This window comes from Microcaecilia unicolor, chromosome 9 (assembly GCF_901765095.1).
Source record: "Microcaecilia unicolor chromosome 9, aMicUni1.1, whole genome shotgun sequence".
In the NCBI taxonomy this organism is placed as follows: domain Eukaryota; kingdom Metazoa; phylum Chordata; class Amphibia; order Gymnophiona; family Siphonopidae; genus Microcaecilia; species Microcaecilia unicolor.
In genome coordinates, this window is record NC_044039.1 from 98,498,122 (window position 1) to 98,518,760 (window position 20,639).

General features: G+C 40.6%; 1 protein-coding gene across 5 annotated transcripts in view; it reads left to right on the forward strand.

Moving 5' to 3' along the window:
• Positions 1 to 20,639, forward strand: part of C9H15orf41 (chromosome 9 C15orf41 homolog) — a 493,434-nt gene that overhangs the window by 277,603 nt on the left and 195,192 nt on the right. For all 5 annotated transcript variants that reach the window (XM_030213799.1, XM_030213801.1, XM_030213800.1 and 2 more), the window contains 2 exons: positions 12,130 to 12,195; positions 19,099 to 19,204. In XM_030213799.1, the coding sequence (XP_030069659.1) occupies positions 12,130 to 12,195; positions 19,099 to 19,204 (172 nt within the window). The remainder of the gene's footprint in view (positions 1 to 12,129; positions 12,196 to 19,098; positions 19,205 to 20,639) is intronic.

Here is a 20,639-nt window from a genome sequence, read left to right on the forward strand (position 1 = left end):
AATATCCTGAATTTTAAAATAATTCTAGAGACCAAAAAATAGTCTGTGTCCAAAACAACTCAAAATTGTAAGGAAAAATAGTGATTCAAGTGAGCCCAAATAATAACTAAATAAATATACTACTAAAATCGTCACGGAGATTCAAAGTCACCACTTAGCTCAATGAAGAAAATGTCTTGCAGAACCAGGATGCTGATTCCGACTAGGCTTCCCATTTTGTCTCCTGCTTCAGGGACACAACATTCACATGCTCAAGCGCCGCTGAAACTGTTTAAAAAAATTGCTTGTGCATCCATCTCCAATGCTATACTCCATCGGGCTGTACCGCTACATAGGAGCTCCATATTTTATGGCTTCCTAGAAAAGATATTAAAACATATGGCATCTTTCAAACATCTTTATAAACATCTACAAACAAAACAGCATGTTTAAATAATAGTATTATATTCAATGAAACCCATGCACTTGAGAAAGAACTCAGATGGTATGCAACATCCACTCAGAGGGACAGTTACCAGGGTTTGACCTTGCATGCACAAGTTCTGCAGAGACTCTGGGAAGAAGGTCAGAAGCCAAGGAAGTAGGAAGGACAAGGAGAACATTCTAGGAACTGATACTTAGAGAGCCAAAAACACTTTTCTTGCTGATCACTGGCAATGATGAAGGATCTATTCTCTCTCACTGTGATCCCAACTTAAGAGTTCATATCATAGGGGTTGTGTTCTGCTTTCCTAGCAGGATGTTACTAGCTATGTGACTGTCGATGAACACTGGACCCTAAAGGCTTGCCCATATGTGGACTCTGTCACAGGGCCTAAGCCCTGCTGGAAGAACAGATATTCTTTGCACCAGTGCTCAATGTCACCCTACTGCACAAAAAGTAAGACTGACTGGCTGAGTATTTTTCAGTCTCCACCTACTGGCAGGAAAGCACAAAGCCTAGCATCTGCACTAGTTTGGAGGGACTCAAGGAAAGAAAATTAGGATTTAAGGACTAATTTGCCCTTGGCTTAATCCTGTTAGCAAACATTTATTCTGCTAAAATTTCTGCTTTCTCTGCTCTAATAGTATACTAAATCTGTATATCTGCATAAAGATGTTACTGGAAACCAAATTGCTGAAAACTCTTACACACTGGCCGTCTATAAATATTGAAAAAGTATGATCATAAGATGGGCCTTTGTGGAACACCCACTGTCTGGACTAAGCCTATAGCCAACCACAGAAAAATACAACCAGTAAAGGGGCCTCTGAAATGGTAGTTGGAAGCCACAATAGGCTCATGCATAGAGGGATAAATAATATACTTTTTTTTTTTGTTCATTTACAGCTTAAACTTGTATATATTTCTGCTAAATCTGTGAGGCACCAGAGCTCAGTTTTACTTTTTTGTTTCTTCTTATAGTTTTATTTCATTTGTATATCAGTATATAAGTACTTAAAGATATAAATTTCAACTCAAAGATTCTGAATGTTGTTTCAGTTTGCAGAATATTTGAGTTGAAATTTATATCTTTAAGTACTTATACACTGCTCAAACTAAAATCCCTTGACCTCTTAAGTGCATTAAACATCCAGAAGAAGTTCACACTGGAGTGTGAAACAGTCATTTGATTTACAACACACAAAGGTCTTTATTTTTCTCTCAGTACTGTGGACCTACAAAATGTTTACTCCTGTGCCACTGGTAAAATTTGCTTAATAGCAATTAATCTGCTGAAAAGTTGCTGATTCACAGAATGTTTTAGGCATGTAGTGCTTCCTAATGAAATTTGCTTTAGGTAGCATCCAACACCAAGAAACATCAGGGCCAAGATATCTCAGGGATTTCAGTGGTGTGCAGAAATGGAAGCTGTAATCCTCATTAACTAGAGAAAAGAGCAAGAGATTAAACACCTGCCTAACAGTTCCCAAATGATCACCTCACTGCCAAGCTACCCCCAGTACCTCGAGGCCACACTTTGGAACCTGGGTGTGGATGAATGCCAGATCAGCTACTAAATAAATCTCCAATGATTCATGATATGGACCTGTGAACAGAGTTTAGACATTTTAGGAATAACTGAAACCTGGCTAGATGAAAAACCAGGAGAACTATTGCTGTCTGATCTATGCTCAACGGGTTTCAACATCCAACATCAACCAAGAAGGGAGAGAAGGAGTAGCAGTCCTGACTCAGGACACAATCAAGCTGCACAAATTTGCCATCCCCCATCTAGCTGAACCGGAATCCCTTTTAATCTAGCTGGAAGAAGAGAAACCAGCCTGGCTGTTTATGGTATACTGAGCACCTTATAATAACACATAATCTGCGTAAGAATCCCTTGATCTGAATACAGAAGTAACAGTGCTAGGATCACACCAACTCATGAAAAGGGTCACATACTAGACTTGGCATTCTGCAAGGGATTTGGCATCCCATAACACTGGGATAGCTGCATTGAAATAAAATTTCTACAGGTCACTTTCTAATCAGGTTTTCTCTAAGAAACCAGATATCAAGATGTTTTTAATGTGTATTGTGTTGACTTTGTAAGTAGCTTTCAATGCCATACTCTGTAATGTTATTTGAATATATTTACTACTGTAGTTGTATATGTTTGGCTTATTCTTGCTGTACACTGCCTTGAATTAATTTCTTCAAAAGGAGGTAAATAAATCCTTATAAATAAGGGTTAATTTTAATAAGTATGTATTTAAAATCTTGTGTAATGCAATCAAATATCCAATCTATTTGCCATTTTAATGATATTGCCTGTATCAGGGATTCATAACTGTGGGGTCCTTTAACTAATGTGTTCTAATGGATTTAGCATGCGCTAAATGCCGTGCAGCTCATTGTATACCTATGGGCTTCATGGCACTTAACACCCACTAATTCATTAACATGCACTAAATCCATTAGCGCACCTTAGTAATAGGGGACCCTGTGTCTTAAAAGAAATAATATTTTAGAATCATAGAGTAATCTCATTTATATCTGAAATATAATTGACCAAAAAAATAGCCTATCATTATATGAAACAGCCCATAATTTATATCAAACAAATGCAAAAATGAAAATCCGTATACACAGAGGGGCATAATCGAACGGGGCGCCCAAGTTTTCCTGAGGGCGTCCTCGCAGGACGTCCCTGCGAAGGGGTGGGGAAACCCGTATTATCGAAACAAGATGGGCGTCCATCTTTCGTTTCGATAATATGGTCAGGGACGCCCAAATCTCAACATTTAGGCCGACCTTAGAGATGGTCGTCCTTAGAGATGGTCATCCCTGGTTTTCGGCGATAATGGAAACTGAGGACGCCTATCTCAAAAACGACCAAATCCAACTCATTTGGTCGTGGGCGGAGCCAGCATTCGTAGTGCACTGGTCCCCCTGACGTGCCAGGACACCAACTGGGCACCCTAGGGGGCACTGCAGTGGACCAACTGATGCACTAACTGAACGGAAAAAGCCCTTCCCTTACCGATCCCTTAGCGATTCGGAAAGGAACAGGCATGCATGAAGGAAATCGCATGCAAATGAGCTGCTCAATGTTAGCTCATTTGTACACGATTTCCTTCCTAAGGAGGGGAAGTCAGTGCAGAGCAGCCAAGCATTATGCGTGGTTGCTCTGCGCATGCCAAAGACTGCTTCATACATGCAGACAAGCAGCGTGTATAATAGCCGTCTACAACCTTAAATAAATTGCCGTCTACATCCTTTTAAAAATTCAACCTTTTCTACAACCTTAGAAAAATACAAGTCCAGGTGAAAACGTCCAAGTACTCGTCAGGGACGTCTTTTTTTTTTTTTTTTTTTTAAGAGTATGGGTGTAGGACATCCTTCGCTATGCCTCCGTCCCTGCGAAGGCAGTTGAGGATGTCCTTCGCTATGCCTCCGTCCCTGCGATGGCAGTTGAGGACGTCCAAAATGTGGATGTTTCTATGAAAAGCCAAAAAAACAAAAAGGCACACAACTGCTTACAAAAGAGTAGATAAAAAAAACAACAAAGCAGTGGAATCAAATGAATTTATTTGGAATAATACCCGACATGGCCACGTTTCGCCCTCAGGCTGCGTCAGGGGTACAAACTATCAAAAGTGTGTATAAGTATATCATATACACTAGTAGTGAGATGAGAACAGTTATTCCAAAAATCTAGTTCCACTTTTCTGCTACTTCCCACTAAACTGATATGCCAATGCATATCAGTTTAGTGGGAAGTAGCAGAAAAGTGGAACTAGATTTTTGGAATAACTGTTCTTATCTCACTACTAGTGTATATGATATACACACTTTTGATAGTTTGTACCCCTGACGCAGCCTGAGGGCGAAACGTGGCCACATCGGGTATTATTCCAAATAAATGCATTTGATTCCACTTCTTTGTTGTTTTTTATCTACTGTTTCTTTGAAAAGGACGTTCATGCCTTTGCTATGCCTCCGACACCCCCTTTATTTATTTCTGATTTTGGATCACAAGTAGCAGCAGTGGGATTTGAACCGGCCACCTCTGGAGTGCAAGACCAGTCCTCTAACCACTATGCCTCCGACACGCCCCTGGGAACTTTAGTCATCCCAGCGACGGGAAGAAGTTGGGGACGCCCAAAATCGGCTTTCGATTAATGCGATTTGGTCGACCCTGAGAGAAGGATGCCCATCTCCCAATTTGTGTCGAAAGATGGGCACACTTCTCTTTCAAAAATAAGCCTGACAGTGTCCCAAAAATGTCCTACTGCAACAGAGACGTGACATTTCTGAGTACTTTATTTTTCAGTAGGATGGAGCTCCAGTGCATCGAGCTTGCAAAACAGTTGAGCTGTTAATTAATGAAACTCCAGAATTCATTGTTCTAGCAGCTCAGTGGCATCGAAGACCTCATGAATGTGTCAAGGTTGAAGGAGGATAATTTGAACACAAATTATGAATTAACTATGAAAAAGCCTTATTATGATAATGTATTTTAAAGGTCATACTAAATGTTTAAATAATTGCAAATTATTTTGAAACTATGTAAGGGGGTCCCGTTTTTTTTTCCAGACACTGTATAGATATCCTATAAAAATGTATACTTACCATATAGGTAAACACACAATTGGGAAGAATCAGCGCAGCAAGTCTTATCTTACCAATTCATTAAACTTTTTGAAAGTGTCTGGTCATTTAGGAAAGAATTGATGTTCAAGATACATGATTAAAGAAATTGTGTCCTGATTTTGAAGGCTCTTGGTGCTTCTTTTCACTGTTTGGACTTTGTTCTGTACTTTGGACCCTCTCTGTGGTGTTTTAATATTATCTTTAACATATGTCAGTGTCATTCCCACTCCCTTTCTTCATACCTTGTATGTCCTGAACAGATTATAGCCTAATATATATCCCAGTCATGGGTCTCCGTGACTGCCACTAAATCTAAACCAACATATTCTATCACAAACTATAGATCCAGAATCTTATTTTCCATAGTTTGGGCATTAGTATACACTGCTTTTCAGATGTTGCCCCTTTCTCCCATTTGTGTAGAGGTATTTAATGCTTTGCTTACCTCTGAAGGCTTTGATCACCCATCCCCAACAATTCTAGTTTAAATTGTTGGGGCTAGAATGAGACAGGTGAATATTTCTCCTTCACTATGCAGACCTTGTTACCTTTAATGTGTCCAAACATTATGCTGCATTAGCATCAATCTCATCATGGTCCACCAGGAATCAACCCCATTCTCAACCCCACCAAAACTACAATGTCCTGGATTATTGGCACCACTACCTTACCATCTCTCAGTCCTTAACTGTTTAATTGTCCTATCTCATTAGTCCCCCATGTTAAAAAGGCATTGTTCTTGACCAAGATCTCTCCTCTTCCCAACTGATCTACAGCCTGGCTAGAGCTTGTTTTCTCTCCCTTTTGATGATACCTTGATGAAACCTCACATATGACCCTCCTCTGCACCTTAGTGATATCATGATTAGACTACTGCAGCATTATCTACTCAGGTCTTCCGTAGCACCTTATTCACCATCTTTAGACAATCCAAAATACAGCCATTCAACTCTTCTTTAATGCCTCCAGATTTGACTGCTTTACTCCACTTATTTAACATTATTGGCTTCCTGTTGCCTTCAGGATTTAATATAAAGTTATAACTGTTACTCACAAAGTACTTCATAATGGCACTCCTTCTTACCTTCTTTCTCTAATTATCCCCTATACCCTACTCTGAATACTTAGTTTTGTTAATAACCAATATCTTCAAATTCTTTCTTAAAATCAGGCCAACTATGAATCTACAAGGAACCAAGCATTTTTTGGCTCCCTCTGGAACTGTCTCCCTTCAAGCCTATGTTTAGTTGTCTTCTGTGATGTTTTGTTTCTCTCTTAAAAACCAATTTTTTTGAAAAAATGTTTGATATTCACCTGAGTGGTGATGGGTGCCCGAGGGTCCACTGACATTCAGAGCCAATCTTTTCTTTTTCCTTTTTTTTTTTTTAGTTTCTTTCCCTTTTCTATTGCAATTGTCATTCCTTTCCCTTCCCATTTTAATCTAGTTTGGTTTCAACTGGATACTGCTTTGTCATTTTCCATAGGAAAGGCTTTATATTAAATAAACTATAAACCTGTGGTGGGGAAGTGGGGGGATGGATAGATGCCAGACCCCACTGAGCTGGTGGGGGAGAGATACCATACCCCATGGTGATGGGGATATGCCAGACCCCCACGATGGTGGTGGTGTTGGGGTTTGAGGGAGAGATGCTAGACTCCATGGTGGTGGTGGTGGGAGATGCTGGAACCATGGGGGTGAGAGAGAGAGAGAACAGAAGGAGGTAAAAGATACTGGATCTGGAGCAGAGAGAGGAAGAGATGCTAGAATTGGGGGTGAGAGAAGAAAGAAAGAGAGGCTGGGGAGAAAATGTGTGCGTGTGGGGGGGGGGGGAGAGATATGCTGGATCATAGGAGGGGAGGAGTGGAAGGGAGCAAGAGAGAGAGGCGCTGGCCCTGGGGTAGGGGGATATAGGAAAAAGGGGAGGGGAGAAACTGGACACAGGGAGGAACAGAGACACAGAGAAGAGATGCAGGATACATGAGGAGGGATAGGGACACTGATGGGAGATATTAGGCAGGGCAAGATAAAGATACAGAGGGAAATTACTAAGAATAGTGGGAGGATAAGGACAGGGACTCGGGGCTGGCCAGGACAGGTAAGGATGCAGAGGGAAGATGTATGGTGAACATGGAGAGAGAGGAGAGAAACAATGTAAAATGGAAAGAGAACTTACAGAAAAAAAACATAGAAAAGCAGAAAAACACTGGGAACAAAGCAAATGGAAAAATAAAATTCTCAAACAATGGTAGAAAAAAGTATTTTATTCTGAATTTATTAATTGGAATGTCAGCTTTGGGAAGTATGCATCTCTGATATTTTGCACTTCTGTTTCTATTTCACCAGTATTGATGTACATGCAGAGTCTGATTTTTTTTTTTTTTTAGTTTCCAGTTCAGATTTTTACCTTCATATATCTATTAACTGATCTGCGGTCACTTGTTTTATAATCATTGATGGTGTGTCTGTATTTTGCACATGTGACCAAGGTGCAGTATTCTGCTCACATGCAGTTTCTGTGTAGAGATCTGTAGTAGTCCCATTTGATCTATTTTCTCATTAGGTGGTATATTAGTGTTTTAGGGCCCAGTATAGTATTTGCAGTGCTGCCTTTTCACGGATAAGGTTGTTGCTGTTTGTGTTCTGGAGGTTAGTGCTTTTATGGTTATCGTAAGGTTCTGAATGTGTTTTTGTATAAGTTTGGGCATAGTTTATTGCAGATTGTGTGCTGGCCTTAATGAGGTGATATCTAGGATGCTGCCTTTTATAGGTAGGGTATTTGCTATCTGAGTCCTGGATATTACTGCTGCTTTATTATAACGGGTTATCTAGAAAAGTCTGGGATGTGATTTTGCAGAGTTTGATCACTAGAGCACCGAAGGACTCTCCTTCCCCTCCCTCCTCTCCTCTAGTCCCCAGTACCTTGGGGGAGATGGTGTTATAGGGGCCTACCTTATTTAGTTCTAGCTACACTACTGAGGGCCGATGTAATAAAACCACTCCAAAGCAGATGTAAATATGTGTGTCTGCATCTGTGCATTACGAGGGTTGATTCTAGGATTCTATTTTATAAAGGCACCTAGGCATTATGTCGTCTTTATAAAATAGGTATCTTTTTGACTTCTTCCTTTGGCATTTTGTTATAAAATTTTCCTCTTTTGGGGTAATTATTTAAGGAGCTGCCTAGTTTTAGGTGGTAGCTGGGCATACAAGATGGTATCTTGTAGCAAAGAAGTGCATGCCATGATTTGACAGTGTATACTTTGGCCTTGCTCATGAGAAGAATTTGGGTGGAGCATGGGTACAGTATACAGGTGTGGATTTAAATAAATTCTATCATTTACACATGTGCTAACATCTAGACATGAGTATTTATACCAGCCATAGGGTTGCTGTTAATGTGTCTTAATGTATAGAAGTTTTAGTCGTTTGCACTAGCATTTTATAAAGAAAAGATATCTAGTGTTCTTCATAGCATAGGCTTAAAATAGGGTCCATAATCAGTACTTATATTGGTTCCCCGGTTAAAGAATAACTCTCTTTGGGATCAAAATTATACTAGCTCCTTTTTCAGATCTCTATCTTTTTCACCACTGTTAGCAGAATGTTTGATTTAGAGGTGAGGTTATCAAAATGGGCTACTGTTAAGACGTGTTATTTTACTGTTAACCCCAGTTATAAGTAACTAGATTTCATTTCATAAAATGAGACCTGTGCTAAAATGGCACAGTTTAGTGGTAAAATAACACATCTTGATCTCATCAGTATATGTTACGGAACTTACTAATCTGTACACCCGGGGTCCTCTTGGACCCCACGAGCATTGTATGGCTGCAAAACAGTTTTTGTTATTTTGTTGCAGCACACTGCATTTATGTGGTTGTTATCAATACATTTTACAATATTACAATAATAAAATGATGAATTTGTGTTAATACAGTTTATTGGAAATTATAAAAGTAGACAAATGATTTGTTGCAAAATTTTAACTTTTTCAGAACTTTTTATTTGTTTAGGTCAAAACTGGTATAGAGCTATTTAAAGTGAAAACTTCTTTTAAGAATTACATGAAAGTAATTATTGTACATTGGTTTCTCCTTATGTCAAAACAAAAATGATTAAATTGTGTATTGAGGTCCAACTGAACCACATAGTATTCTTAGGCTATAACTTTCACTTCTAATCTAATGGTCTATGAAGCTTGCAAACTGACCTAATGTGAAACACTAAACAGAACTAATCAAAAACTGGAATTTGGAGCTTTTAGTCACATTGGATGCATTTTCTTCACACTTGATACTGGTAGTGGAATGATCTGAGCAAGTGTGGTTACCACATGAGGAGCAGCACTGATGAACTTTATGATGCGATTTCCAAGGGCACAGATAACATCTCTTTTTGGTTGCTGGAACTCCCTTAGTTGCATACTGACACACATGAAGTAATCTAAGATCCACCAAAGCAGACTTCATTGATTTCTGCAATATATGTAGGTTTTGTAGACGTTGCTGAAGATCATCTACAAGTTTTTCACCTAATCCTTGCAAAAAAAGGTGATGACTCTGATGTTTCTGGTTTCTCCAGTTTGGACAGTTGCAAAGCCATGCTGCTTGTCAACAGTGGTATCTGTACTAGGTGTGTAGAATTTTGGAAGTTGAGCAATGAACATAGTCCAGACACCACGAAATGCTGCCAGTTTGTCCTGTGCTCTTCTCTCAGGTCTAGTAGATTTGTTGTCAAACCTCAGGAAACAGAGAATACTTTTGAATCTATTTAAGGACATTGTAGCATGGAATATAGTTCTTCCAGTTTTTGGTAGTCAAAAGTTCATCCATGGACTCATGAGCTGAGTGATTGACACCAGCAAGAGTGAGCAGACCCAAGAATGCCTTTAGTTCAATCATGAACATTGCTGTCCAGGTCTTTTGCTTGCCAGGATTATCTGCATTCCATTGCCTGTAAACCCAATCTGCTTCAACTGTTTGTTTCATGCATTATTATATCTGAAATCTCATCTAACAGAAACAACTCAAATGAAGCCTTCATTGTTTGGATTCAACCTTCAGCTGTAATGCCATCATGATATCGAATGATATCTTAAGAGCCTCTTCTGTGGAACGCTGGTGGATTCATATTCCATTCTTTGCCATTTTTTTCCAATCAGAAATTGAGGTTGGGGCTAAGCTTCAGCATGACTGACTTGTCGCTCAATAACAAATTGACCTTGGTCATGAACTCTGACCCTTCCCTGTTCTGTTCTTCAACCTTGACCCCTGCCTCAACTCTCATTTTGAACTCTGTGTTTATTCTGTCTTCTTCATCTCCAGTTGCCCCTTGTGCTCCTGCAACATTTCTCCACATCTTGATCTGTCCCGCTTGCTCCTATATTCTGTTGGTTGGAAGGAAAATGTTGATTATTGCAGCAGCACAATGTTCAATTTCTGAATCTTAATCTTGTTCAAGAATATGGTCCTCAGTTTCAGAGTCAGCATCCAGAATTGCAATAAAACTTTCATTATCAATGTCAGAAATACCAATATCTGAAATTTCAGAGTATTGTCCACAGTCATCTGAAGAGCTTATTTAGCAGTGTATCTTGCGATGGCGGCCTTTTTTCTTCAACTTCTGTTTTTTTGAAGATTTAAACAGTGAACAAACACATTAATATCCCCTACTAGATCCAAGAAAAGTCCTTACAAAGTCTGATAGTTACAACACAGTGGATCCAGCTATGCATCATTGGGGTTGCCCAGAAAGGTTCCCAGGTTTGGCAGAAGTGATGTCCAGGTGCAGTGTCTACATTCTCTAAACCACACTGCTCTAAAAAATCATTAGAGATCTCCACTGACTGTTCGAAGGTGGGTCTGACAAGAGCCACTTTTGCAAGATGCATTTTACTCCAAATAACTTCACTAAGGTCAAGTATCCTCTCGGGACAGGGTGGGCCACCACATGCTTAGCAAACAAAGACAAAGGCCGGGGAGCCCAGCGGGCCCCCACATTGTAGAGACATGAGTGCTCAATTGAGTCCAGAAAACATGAATGATTGGGCAGATTCAAAACTGACGTCCTAGGGTTGCTGACATGTTGGCACATTTCAGACAGGTTGCCAACGTTCCGAAGTGGGTTCTGAATGCTCGAAGAGGTGAAATGTAGAACCGCATCACTAATTATATTGTTGTTGATGGCAGAATTTTTATAGCTCTTTATTTCTAAAGCTGAAGTAGACGGAGTGAATTGAGAAGAAATGACACTGACATTGTAATAAGGCAGCATAAAGCTGGTTATGCAGAGTCTAGTTTTTGAATATAGGGACAAAATTATTATATGAAACTGCTTAATGTGCTCTGTCAGTCTGGGCTCTGCGGGGACCCCACAAGAAAATAATTTCCTGGAGTCCTGTGGTTGCACCAATTCATGTGATCTTTGGCCACTATAAGGATGTATGAACAGGTGACAACTACTTACAATTGCAGAAAAAGATCACAAGCGAATATAAAAATTTCTTAGTATGCAGATGAGGGTTTACCAATAGCCTATGATGGTAACTACACCCCTTAATTCTTTTATTTTCTCTCCCTTGACCCTACTGCCACCATCGTTTGATATTTTTCTAATTTCACAGAATAAAGTTTCAGATTTACTTTTGGCATTAATCTGAACTCTGCATTCTACTGTGAAGAGGCTTCCCATTATCTGAAGGTGTGCATTTAAAAGCTATTGAATGATGTAATTAGGATGAAAGATAAAGCCTGCTACTTCAATCCACAAATATATTTCTTTATTTTGAATGTTTTCTTACATAAAAACAGTACTATGTGACAGCTACAATTAATGTTTGTAATGAAGACGTAAAATGCAGAGGAAGACAAAGCAGCATTTGTCTCCTGCTCTCATTTGCTAAGAGGGTTCATTGAGTGTGACAGAGCATTGCAGCTAGAGATAGGTATGACGGCCTACATCATTTTTACCACTTGAATTCAAAAGGAAAGGATTTCTGTTAATCTTGTTAATGGAATAATTTTCAGCAAACTATTTGTTGTTCCTGCAGAGGAGGATCAACTTCGTGACAAAGGATATGACAAAACACCAGATTTTATTTTGGAAGTGCCAGTTGGTAAGTTTTTTTTTTTTTTTTTAAGTTTCATGAATTTGTGTGCAAGAGATTTTGAATTTTCCTTTCCTGGGCACTGTTTTCTCTCTTGCTCCCTCCCTGGATGAGAATGTAATTCTGTGAAAGGTACTAGATTGAAAGTACTGCAAGCATAAAGAAGATAAATTTTGAAGGGCATTTTCGTATCTAAAAAAGTAGTTTACACAGAGAAATGACCTTTGTAAAATTACTTTCCAGATATTATTGTACAGGTAAAAGTGATGGCATAAACCTTGTATCCAATAGTCAGTAGAGGCACCTACATTTGTATTTTTTTACTTATTTAGAAAATTTAACTAAACACCCATAGTTAAGAACAAGTGCATCCATCAAGTCTCTCATATAACATTTCAAAAAGATGCTAACATTTCCCCCCTCCCTCAAAAACGCCAACCCATACAAATTCAAAAAGCAATTCCACTATCTGCTGATCTAAAACAAGTGTGTTATTTTTTTCCTAACTGAGGCTGGAATCCTCATCTTTCATATGGTGAACACACTCTCAATTCCTCTAATTTTTTTTATAGACATCAGAAAGCCATTTGATACAGAAAATGTACTTTTTTTTAAATTGCAATTTATGTCCATTACAAAAGAACAGTTTAAGAAAAATCAGGAAAATACAAATACATAGTACCAAAATATAACGCACACATTCCAGTCCACATCAAGGAGAGGAGAGAGAGCCACTCACTAACTACAGAAAAAAAAAATATATAAATATATATAACCCACTACTTAAGAGTTTTTCAAAGAATCATCAACCACTTTAGATGACAAAAAGTTTGTAAATGCACAGGATGTAAAAAAAATATAAGAATGATTTTCATGAGTGACCAGGCACTTGCAAGGAAATTTCAAAAACAATGTGTCTCCTGTGGTCAAAACCCAAGGCTGCAGGAAGGCTCTGTGCCTCTGGCCAAATCAGAAAACATCAATACCAATTGTCCACAGAAAGGTAACTTTTTCTTTTGAAAGTAGGCTTTTAATAGCAACATCTTTTTTTCAACCAAACCTAGGACTACTAGCAAGGTAGCTGTCTTGGAAATATACTTTAATCATCACTCTGTCCCAGTCAGTCAAATTCATTTGTTTCCAAACACTAGCAATTGCCAACCATGCTGCTGTTGCCACACTCTGTACAAATTTGCCTCAAGTACGCTTTATTCCTGTGCTGGGACTATTTAACTAAATTTATATCTGAAAAGAGCAGTACTGTAACCGGGCGTCCACATCTATGTGCCCCTTGTGCATGTTAATGTACAAAATACTAGCACTTAAGCGCATAAGTGTACACATTCCTGTGAAAGTGCCAGCAGGGGGCACTTAAGTGCTATTCTGTAAAGGTGTGCATAAATAGCATAATTTGGAAATACAAGAGGAGTATATATCTAATTAGAGCATATGGGGGGGGGGGGGGTCCGCTTATGCGTATGTTACAGAATACTGTAAGTTACACATGTCCCTGCTGCATTTAGGCTACTGGTGTGTAACTGCAGACGTGGAAATGTAAAGCATGCCGATACCAGATTATACTAGTATTCAGTAACAGTATCTGGGTGCTCAGATGCTGTTATAGAATAGGATCTCACCGTGTGACATCGGAGCACCTAAACAGAGATAAATCTCCTCCTTAGATTTTGAAAAGTAGTTTAAATTTGCACAGCAAAACTACCCACACTAAATAGCAGGTGCAATTTTGCCAGGATAATTTTTCAAAGTGGACATGTGTGTAAGTCATCTATGAATATTAATGCAATGCATGCGTTTAATAGCTCAAAAATGTATGTGGGCTGTTATAAAATTACCCACATGTGGGGGCAGTTCTATTAAGGGGCACCTATTTGGAGCCTGTTCTACAAAGAAAATTAGGCGCCTATTTTCCTTTATAGAATACTAGTGTAGCAGAGCAAATATGCTTGTGTATTTTAGGTGCAAACACTTAAACCAGCCATAGAGCAAGTTTAAATGTTCATTCGACCTTAGCAAAACATTTTGTTAAGGACATTGTGAATAGTGGTCTGATAGAGCAAATTTGTCAGATGACAAAAATTAATACTGAGAATATTACAATCAATGTCTGAAAAGAATATTAAAATGGAAAATTAAACTCAGTTGTAGCCATAATAATTTGTGAGTCATGTTTGAAAGGTAGAAAGATTGATTCTGTAGTGATGGTAAAATGACATTAAAATACTCACTGCAAACACGGGCCCTTTTACCAAGCTGCAGGAAAAGGGACCCTGCTCTGGCAGCAGGGGCCGTTTTCCAGCACGCCAGGGCCATTTTTATTGCAGCGGGTAAAAAGACCCCAGGCACACATGGCCATGCAGTAAGAGAACTCTTACCATATGGCCATGTGACGGGAAGCCCTTACCGCGACCCACTGAGGTGGCGATAAAGGCTCCTGTGCTAACCCGGCAGTAACCGGGCAACACGTGGCGATGCCCGATTACCACCGGGTTACTGCTTTGCAAGCCATTTCCGGGTGTTCTCTTTTTCCCCTGGAAATGGCGCTGTTGGGGCGGGACTACTGCCGGCAGCCACATTGGGCCAGCGGTAGTCCTGAAAGAGTGAGCGGTAAGCCCATGTTGGGGTTCCTGCCACTCTATAAAAGGGCCCCACAGTCAGATAAGTTAAGAATTTTAAATGCTTTTAGCAAACACCGATTGTGATGTTAAATTGTGATATGTTCTGTAGACTTGAGATAGTATCGATGGATTGCATTGGTCACATAAACAATATAATTGAAGTGTGGATGAAGAGGCAAATATGTAATATTATCATCATGTTGCCATGATCATTGAAAAATAACATGTATGTTGCTTTAAATGGATCAACAATTTTTAAACTACTTTTTGGTCATTCCAACGTATTTTCACCCTCTGTGTGTCTAATAAGATCACATTGAACAATACGGGTATTGTTGGTTTTATTTTGCCTTCATTTTTATTTTTCAAGTCTTGTATTTCCCTAGTTTTTTTATTATGGCCCCGATGCTTTGAAGCAAATGTGGGCACTAGGGGCCATTAGCACCAGACTAGCGCCTGCATTTGTTGATAGGGGCGTCCAGCATTTAGCCTGCCATCAGTAGCAGTTATGTGGCTAGAGCTATATTGCATTGGCTGCAGTAGCTTCCAGAGTCTCTGGAGATCACTTGTTTGGAGTTCGAGACTACTTTTATAATGGATGTTTTTTATGATCTGGTCTGCTTGGCTTCCTGTTCTGTGGCCTTTGTAGGTATGGGGTGCCGTCGGCTATGGTTACACCACTGGGTTGCAGATGCAGCTTCCAAGAAGCTCTTGTTGGCTGTCTTTTAAGGGGTGTTTTCTCTTCAGTGAGGACATGAAGAATTTGGTGAGGAACATCAGGGAGACTAGGCCTCTTCATCTCCCTGAGTAGAGACAGAATGGCGCCAGAGGTTTCTTGCTTCCAGAAAATGCTCCAAAGGAGCTGGCCACTTTCGGCCTGTTTGGCACTCTTTGGCCTAGGTGGGGGACCAGGGTTGGTCCTTCAAGCAGGGTTCCATTTGTGGTCCAAAGCAGGCAGGGCCCCAGACGTCCAGCCTTCCCAGTTAGAGCATAAGAACATAAGAATAGCCATACTGGGTGAGACTAATGATCCATCTAGCCCAGAATCCTGTTTCCAACAGTGGCCAATCCAGGTCACAAGTACTGGCTGAAACTCAAATAGTAACAACATTTCATGCTATCAATCCCAGAGCAAGTAGTGGGTCGTAGTCACCAGGGATGTGAGTCTCTTCAGCTGGGGAGCGCACTGTTTGAGCAAAGCATCCCAAGGATCTTTGTTGAATCGAAAGGCAGCCTGGTCCATCAACAGTTTTGGAGACCAGGGAAGCCGCTTGTTGAAGGGAAAGCAGTCAGAATAATGTTGGACAATGCCATGACAGTGGCCTACATCAACAAACAGGGGAGGTATAGTAGTTTTGTTGTCGAACCTCAGGGAACAGAGAATACTTTTGAATCTGTTTATTGGCATTGTAGCACGAAATATGTCTTCTAGTTTTTCTAGCCAAAGTTCGTCCAAGGACTCATGAACTGTGTAACTGACACTAGCAAGAATGAGCAGACCCAAGAATGCCTTTAGTTCAATCATGGGTATGGCTGTCCAGGTCTTCTGCTTGTCAAGATTATCTGCATTCCATTGCCTGTAAATATGATCTGCTTCCCTGTTGGTTTCATGCACTGTTTCATCACCTTGAAATCCTCAGACACCACCACCCCAAGGTCCCTCTCCTGAGCTGTGCTTATCAATCTCTCTCCTATTTGGTACATCTTCTTTTGATTTCTGTACCCCAAGTGCATCACTCTGCAATTCTTGACATTAAATTTTAACTGACAAAATAAATCATGAAAGATAATATTGGGCTCATTTTCGAAAGAGAAGGACGTCCATCTTTTGACATAAATCGGAAGATGGACGTCCTTCTCCCAGGGACGTCCATATTGATATGATCGAAACCGGATTTAGGACGTCCCCAACTGCACTCCGTCGCAAAGACGGCCAAAGTTCAAGGGGGCGTGTCGGATGTGTATTGAAGGCGTAGCGAAGGCGGGACTTGGGCGTGCCTAACACTTGGGACGTCCTTGACCCATAATTGAAAAAAACAAGGACGTCCCTGACGAACACTTGGACGTTTTCACCTGGACCTGTTTTTCTTATGACTAAGGCACAAAACGTTGCCCGAAATGACCAGATGACCACCAGAGAGAATCAGGGATGACCTCCCCTTACTTCCCCAGTGGTCATCGCCCCCCTCGCACCCTCAAAAAAAACATATTTTAAAAATATTTTATACTAGCCTCTATGCCAGTCTCAGATGTCATACTCAGATCCATGACGGCAGTATGCAGTTCCCTGGAGCAGTTTTAGTGGGTGCAGTTCACTTCAGACAGGCGGACCCAGCTCCATTCCCACCCCCCACCTGTTACATTTGTGGAGGAAACAGCAAGCCCTCCAAAACCCACCACAAACCCATTGTACCCACATCTAGGTGCCCCCCCTTCACCTGTAAGTGCTATGGTAGTGGTGTACAGTTGTGGGTAGTGGGAATTGGGGGGGGGGGGTTGGGGGGCTCAGCACACAAGATAAGGGAGCTATGTTCCTGGGAGCAATTTCTGAAGTCCACTGTAGTGCCCCCTAGGGTGCCCGGTTGGTATCCTGGCATGTCAGATATCAGGGGGACTAGTGCACTACAAATGCTGACTCCTGTCATGACCAAATGGCTTGCATTTGGTCGTTTTTGACATGGACGTCTTTGGTTTCGAAAATCACCGAAAATCAGAAATGTCCATGTCTAGGGACGTCCAAATCTAGGGACGGCGAAATTTAAGGATTTGGACGTCCCTGACGGTATTTTCAGAACGAAAGATGGACGTCCATCTTGTTTCGAAAATATGGGTTTTCCTGCCCCTGGATTTGGATGTCTCTTTCAAAAATGCCCCTCTGTGTCACTACTCAGCTATACCCAAAATCGTTACAAATATTCCTCAGTTTACTCTTTACCATCACACAGTATAACTAATATAAATAGTGAAATAAATGCGCTCAGTTCAAACTATTCCTACCATTACATCCCCAAGGGAATATGTGGCAAGGATTTAGAAGGAACCATCACCACACATTAGATGTTCCAATTTTAAGATCAGGTATGTACATATACTGCAATCCGTTCAAGCAGAGAGCTAGACTAATAAAGCTACAGCCCGTATTAGGATCTCCATCTAGTACCGACATACATATAAAGATACTTCATATGTTGGGAAACTCCTTAATACATGCTGAAAAATAAACATATGCTAAACAATACTGCTAACACTAAGATGATATTATTTAATGCCTTACGTGCTTATACAGTTCTTCATACAGAGATGACTTATTACAGATACTTACAACCCCAATACATCAACATGTAATGCACATAGTCATATGCTACAACAAATGCTAACACGGATGTATCAAACTGATACTGTAATAATCATCACTAGATGTATTCCAAAATTAAATCCTTGTTTAATGTGAAGCCTTGCAGATGTAAGGCTTGTAAATTGGTGATCTATTGATTTCATGATTCCATGAAAACACCCATCCCTAATTTGTGCTCCATAATGAAAGGCCCCCTTAACTCTTTTATTATGGAGCAAAATTCTTGGTTCCATTTCAGTATTCAGGAGGTTATATATTTTCCAGTTCTTGTTACTTTTTCAGTAAAGTTGTGGAACTGAGTCAGCCTTTTCTTACCAGGCTGAATTAGAATTTAGCTCTATATATAACTTCTTATACACTATTGCATTAAGTAAGGACAGAATAGAATGATGATTGGTATTTACATTTTGTTGGAGTAGTGACAGTGGGGGTAATTTGAAAAGAAGACCCAAATATTTAGGCACCAAGAATGACTGCAAATGCCCAGATTACATATAGGACAAATATGCTCGTGTGTGTGAATCCCAGTATGCTAGCTATTTGCCTTTCTGTAAAATGGCCCTAAATATGATGGTGCTTAATCTGAAGGTATGCATACACATGGGTAGAGCCTAAGCAGAGCACATAGTTATGCACATGGTATTCTTTTTTTTTTTTTTTAAGCAATCTAGGCGTGAGCATGTACACCAGCTCTATATCTGGTGTGATTGTGTCTAAATTGTATGCACTATGCTAGTATTCTGTAAAGGAAAGTAGGTGCTTACTTCCCTTTGTTGAATAAGCTCTAGATAGGGCACCCTTTATAGAATTATTCTTATTCATGTCTGTCAATACGAATAGAACAGTGACTGTGTGTACCAATATGCTTGAAGTGTGCAGCTTATGCTAGAGCACTAATGAGAGTCTGTATTTCTCTTCCAGCTGTGGAAGGACACATCATTCACTGGATTGAAAGCAAAGCTTCATTTGGAGATGAGAGCAGCCATCGGGCCTACCTGCAGGAGCAATTTTGGAGCTACTGGAATAGGTACGTTTGTGCTGACTCATTTCATAGAGTAGCTAATTCTGCAATACGGATAATTCATTTCCAGTGCAATTTATGCTTTCTGCATTCCCTATTGAGTTAGTTTAATTTTCAGCAGATGGCACATATAGTGGCAATATAATTATAGTAACATAACATAGTAGATGACGGCAGAAAAAGACCTGCATGGTCCATCCAGTCTGCCCAAGACAAACTCATATGTGTATACCTTACCTTGAATTGAATTTGTACCTGTCCTTTTCAGGGCACAGACCATATAAGTCTGCCCAGCAGTATTTCCCGCCTCCCAACCACCAGTCCCGCCTCCCAGCACCGGCTCTGGTACAGACCGTATAAGTCTGCCCTCCCCTATCCTCGCTTCCCAACCACCACCCCCTCTTTCCCCCACCTGCTCCGCCACCCAATTTCAGCTAAGCTTCTGAGGATCCATTCCTTCTGCACAGGATTCCTCTATGCATATCCCACGCATGTTTGAACTCCGTTACTGTTTTCATCTCCACCACCTCCCGCGGGAGGGCATTCCAAGCGTTCACCACCCTCTCTGTGAAAAAATACTTCCTGACATCTTTCCTGAGTCTGCCCCCCTTCAATCTCATTTCATGTCCTCTCGTTCTACCGCCTTCCCATCTCCGGAAAAGATTCGTTTGCGGATTAATACCATTCAAATATTTGAACGTCTGTATCATATCACCCCTGTTCCTCCTTTCCTCCAGGGTGTACTTGTTCAGGTCAGCAAGCCTCTCTTCATACGTCTTGGAACGTAAATCCCATACCATCCTCGTAGCTTTTCTTTGCACCGCTTCCATTTTTTTAACATCCTTCGCAAGATACGGCCTCCAAAACTGAACACAATACTCCAGGTGGGGCCTCACCAACGTCTTATACAGGGGCATTAAAACCTCCTTTCTTCTGCTGGTCACTCCTCTCTCTATACAGCCTAGCAACCTTCTAGCTACGGCCACCGCCTTGTCGCACTGTTTCGTCGCCTTCAGGTCCTCAGATACTATCACCCCAAGATCCCTCTCCCCGTCCGTGCCTATCAGACTCTCTCCGCCTAACACATACGTCTCCCTTGGATTTCTACTCCCTAAGTGCATCACTTTGCATTTCTTCGCATTGAATTTTAATTGCCAAACGTTAGACCATTCTTCTAGCTTCTTCAGATCTTTTTTCATGTTTTCCACTCCCTCCGGGGTGTCCACTCTGTTGGAAATCTTGGTGTCATCCGCAAAAAGGCAAACTTTACCTTGTAACCCTTCGGCTATGTCACTCACAAATATATTGAACAGAACCGGCCCCAGCACCGATCCCTGAGGCACTCCACTACTCACCTTTCCTTCCTCCGAGCGAACTCCATTCACCACCACCCTCTGGCGTCTGTCCGTCAACCAGTTCCTAATCCAGTTCACCACTTCGG